We start from the raw sequence: 3,357 nt of genomic DNA, 5'->3' as shown, positions 1-3,357 counted from the left end.
GTCTTCTCTTCTTCCCAATAGAAAAACAAATTATACAAGAATCAAGCTAAAGGAGATTTTCAAAAATTTAAATTTCCTTTGTAATATTTTCATGTTTTATATGGAGTCAGAATATTGTGGGAAGCTGTCTAAATGACTACAAATCCTTATCCAAAACCCTCTGGACCAGATGTTTTTCCAAATTTATAATTTGTTGGATTTTAAAAAAGGTAACAAAGGGACATATAATGGGTATAACAAAACTTCTCCTTGGAGTCTGGAAATACCTATAAAATCAAACCTGTTGATATTTCAAACAGTCACATGAAGTGGCACAAAAAGAGAATAACCATGCATCAGTTCAAGTTTTGCTAAGGAATTATGGCATTAAATTTAGAAAAATAAGCCAACTTAGTTTTAGAGTTTTGAGGATAAGGGAACTTTTAATATCTCTGACAAATCTTATTCCGCTACATTATGGCCTCTGCAGGTCTGCTCTTGTGCCTGACCTACACTGGACTAGGCACAGTATCTCCCACTGCTGAAAGACGTCCTCAAATTCAGACAGTAGACTGAGTAACAGTACTCTAACAATAATTTGAAAAGATACAAATATACTGTAATAACCATTGCTAGTTAACTTTATGATATCTGACACCATCTTAGACTAGATGTTAATAATCAGCAGACCATACCAACATTTAAGGAGTGCTTGTAAGAAAAGAATAAAACTGAGAAATGTATAAATATTAATATAATTTAGGAAAACACATTATATGTTTTTAGCAGCTGCACAATGTGACTCCACACAGACTGCAAACTTTGGCTATAAAAGACCGAAAGCCATTTTGGCATCAACAAACTCATGCCAACTGTTATCAAATTATACGAAGCAGTTTACATATTAGTAATAATTTCTCCTGTATTTATCTATGTCTAAATTTGCCATTTGTGGATCTTGATACCATGGAGCCATTAAACATCTTATTATTTAAAAATTAAGTCACTTTTTAAAGTCAAAAAGCTTCAAAAGCACACATACACACACACACACACAAGCCTGGCTATAATTTCTAGGCCACTTTTCTTCTTCTTCTTTTTTTACAATAAAAAATTTTTTTCTTCTTCAAAAGTAGAAGTCTTTACATCCAAGGGAACTGGAACACACTATTGTATGCACAGGGATGAGGCGTGTGTGCAATGGACAAACAGGATGCCACAGTGGAGGTGGACAGGACTGATAATAGGCACTTGCTGTAGAAATCCATGAAATGAACAGGTCCCGTAACCCAGAAACAGCATTCACAGGGCTAGGAGGATTTCCAGGGCTTCACAAAGGGATGAGTGGGCTTCTGTAGCATGTGGTAGGACGATACTGTCCTCAAGTCAGTGGGAGAATCATAGAAAAATGGGTGACTATTTATAATTTCAAAAAAAATGAGTATCTTTAAAATTATTCATCTTTTCTCAATGAGTATAATTTAAATATACAATCATCAGCCTTTCCTAAAAGCTACATATATGCTACTAGGTTAAGAATGTCACACTTTTTATTTATTTTTTGTTTGTTTTAATGAATTCATGAATTAATTTAAAAAGTCAAGTCAAAAATCTTAGCTGGTCTTTTTTCTTCTCTTACAAAAACATTACAGCAGGATAAGCAAAGTTGGACAAGGGAGAGAAGGAAAGAACAGGCAGCCACTAACATGGAACAGGTGAGCTTCAGCACATCATGGCTACTGAGGAAACTGTAAACTTCTGTAAGCATCTAAGATTTTATTTTCTCTTCGGAAAACATTTGAGGAGGCTGCCTTTTTCCATGAATCAAAACTTCAAAGTCCTAAGCATCAGTCAAAAGAAGACAAAAAAGCATTGTTTCCCTACTGGAAAAGAATGACTGCTTACCTTCTGCTGCATTGCTCTCTCCCGTCCCCCTCGTAGCTTTGTGGGATCAAAGAGAGAGAGGTTCTACCAGCAGTAAAACAAGCATGACAGAGAGGTGTTCAGACTCACTGGCAATGCATACAATTCATCTTGAGTAAAACACACCAAATTAAGAAGAAAAACAAAAAAGCCCAGAAACCCATAAACTAACTACCTTTCATGGAAAGTTTAAAAGAGCCTTCAAGACTTCTTATGTGAGATAAAGTACATTTCTGGATTTCATCTCTATGAGGTGGGCAAAAGAATAAATAGAAAAAAAATTCCACTTATTGTTCTGGAATTCCATTCTTTACCCTGTTGACATATTGTGAGTTCTCACACTACCCCACTCCACCTCAAAGGACTTCCTATTCCATATTTGCATAGTGTTAATAATATTGTCTGGAGTTGGACTTCTATTCCTTTGCCCAAAGCTAGATTTCTGAAGAGCACTGATCCAATCTTACATATTCTAAAACAAGACAAGTGTCTGTAGGCTAAAAATTGGGTCCCATGTAGCAGCAAGCTGTTCGAATTATTTGGAAACAGTTTTTTTCCCCCCAAGGGATAACAATTAGGCAGTTTTGTCTGCAATTTCAGATTTTGTTCTCTGCATCATGCAGCGACGAACTATGCTATCGAAACTTCCAAGGTAAAACAGAGCAATAGTTCGGAAAAGGCCCATAGTGACCACCTGCAAGACAAAGAGAGACCTTTTAGTTCATCCAACAGTGTAATACAATAGTTCGATTCATTTCAAGGAATTTAGGTCTCAGTAAGTAGTTTCTAGGACCCATTTTCTAATCTCCTCAAAGGATAAGCATAATGAAAACTTTGTAAATGCCAGTAAGTTCTGAGAACAGAATATGTCTACTCTGTACCACTGTATCGCACTGAGCCTGCCAGAGATAAAATATTTGTCTGATTAATAAATTCCAAGCATAAGGACAAAATGGTATTCTCATCAGCACAGGGTTGTAACTGCTAGGGAAATTCAACTGCAGCATCCCAAATAGCCTAACTATAACCAATGTTTCTTTGGTTCAAGATTTATGTTCTGAGCACAAGAATGAGCCCCTACACTACAAGGTGAGAATACTGCGAATAAGACACACCTCTACCCTCTTTGAGTATTTTCTTTATTTTGAGATCCTATGCTGCCCTGGCTCATCCTGAACTCCTCCTGCACAATTGAGACTACAGGTGGGCACTTCCAGACTTGAGCTTGTTTGTTAATTGGAAAGACAATCAAGTAAAAAGGCAATTACTGTTTCAGGGTCAAGGCAGCAATTAACTATATCCATTTACTTCCGCTCTTCTCTCTAACAGATTTTCACTAAAACAATTCTAAATGGGATCTTGAATAGGAATAAAGCTACAAGGAGAAAGAGGTACATTTTCAAATATGCCAGGACTCAAAAAAAATCTGTCTTCCAGGCACCCCCCACAACACAC

General features: G+C 36.5%; 1 protein-coding gene across 1 annotated transcript in view; it reads right to left on the bottom strand.

Moving 5' to 3' along the window:
* Positions 1 to 1,448: 1,448 nt before the first annotated feature.
* The window catches only part of Kdsr (3-ketodihydrosphingosine reductase), a 55,175-nt gene continuing 53,266 nt past the window's right edge, over positions 1,449 to 3,357 (bottom strand). The window contains exon 13 of the mRNA XM_033757391.1: positions 1,449 to 2,596. Coding sequence (XP_033613282.1) covers positions 2,477 to 2,596 — 120 coding nt within the window. The 3' untranslated portion in view covers positions 1,449 to 2,476. The remainder of the gene's footprint in view (positions 2,597 to 3,357) is intronic.

The sequence above is a fragment of the Fukomys damarensis genome, unplaced genomic scaffold (genome assembly GCF_012274545.1).
Source record: "Fukomys damarensis isolate Sample0158 unplaced genomic scaffold, DMR_v1.0_HiC HiC_scaffold_30, whole genome shotgun sequence".
NCBI lineage: Eukaryota > Metazoa > Chordata > Mammalia > Rodentia > Bathyergidae > Fukomys > Fukomys damarensis.
The sequence above is the reverse complement of the archived record's forward strand: the minus strand, read 5'-3'. Positions and strand labels throughout refer to the sequence as shown.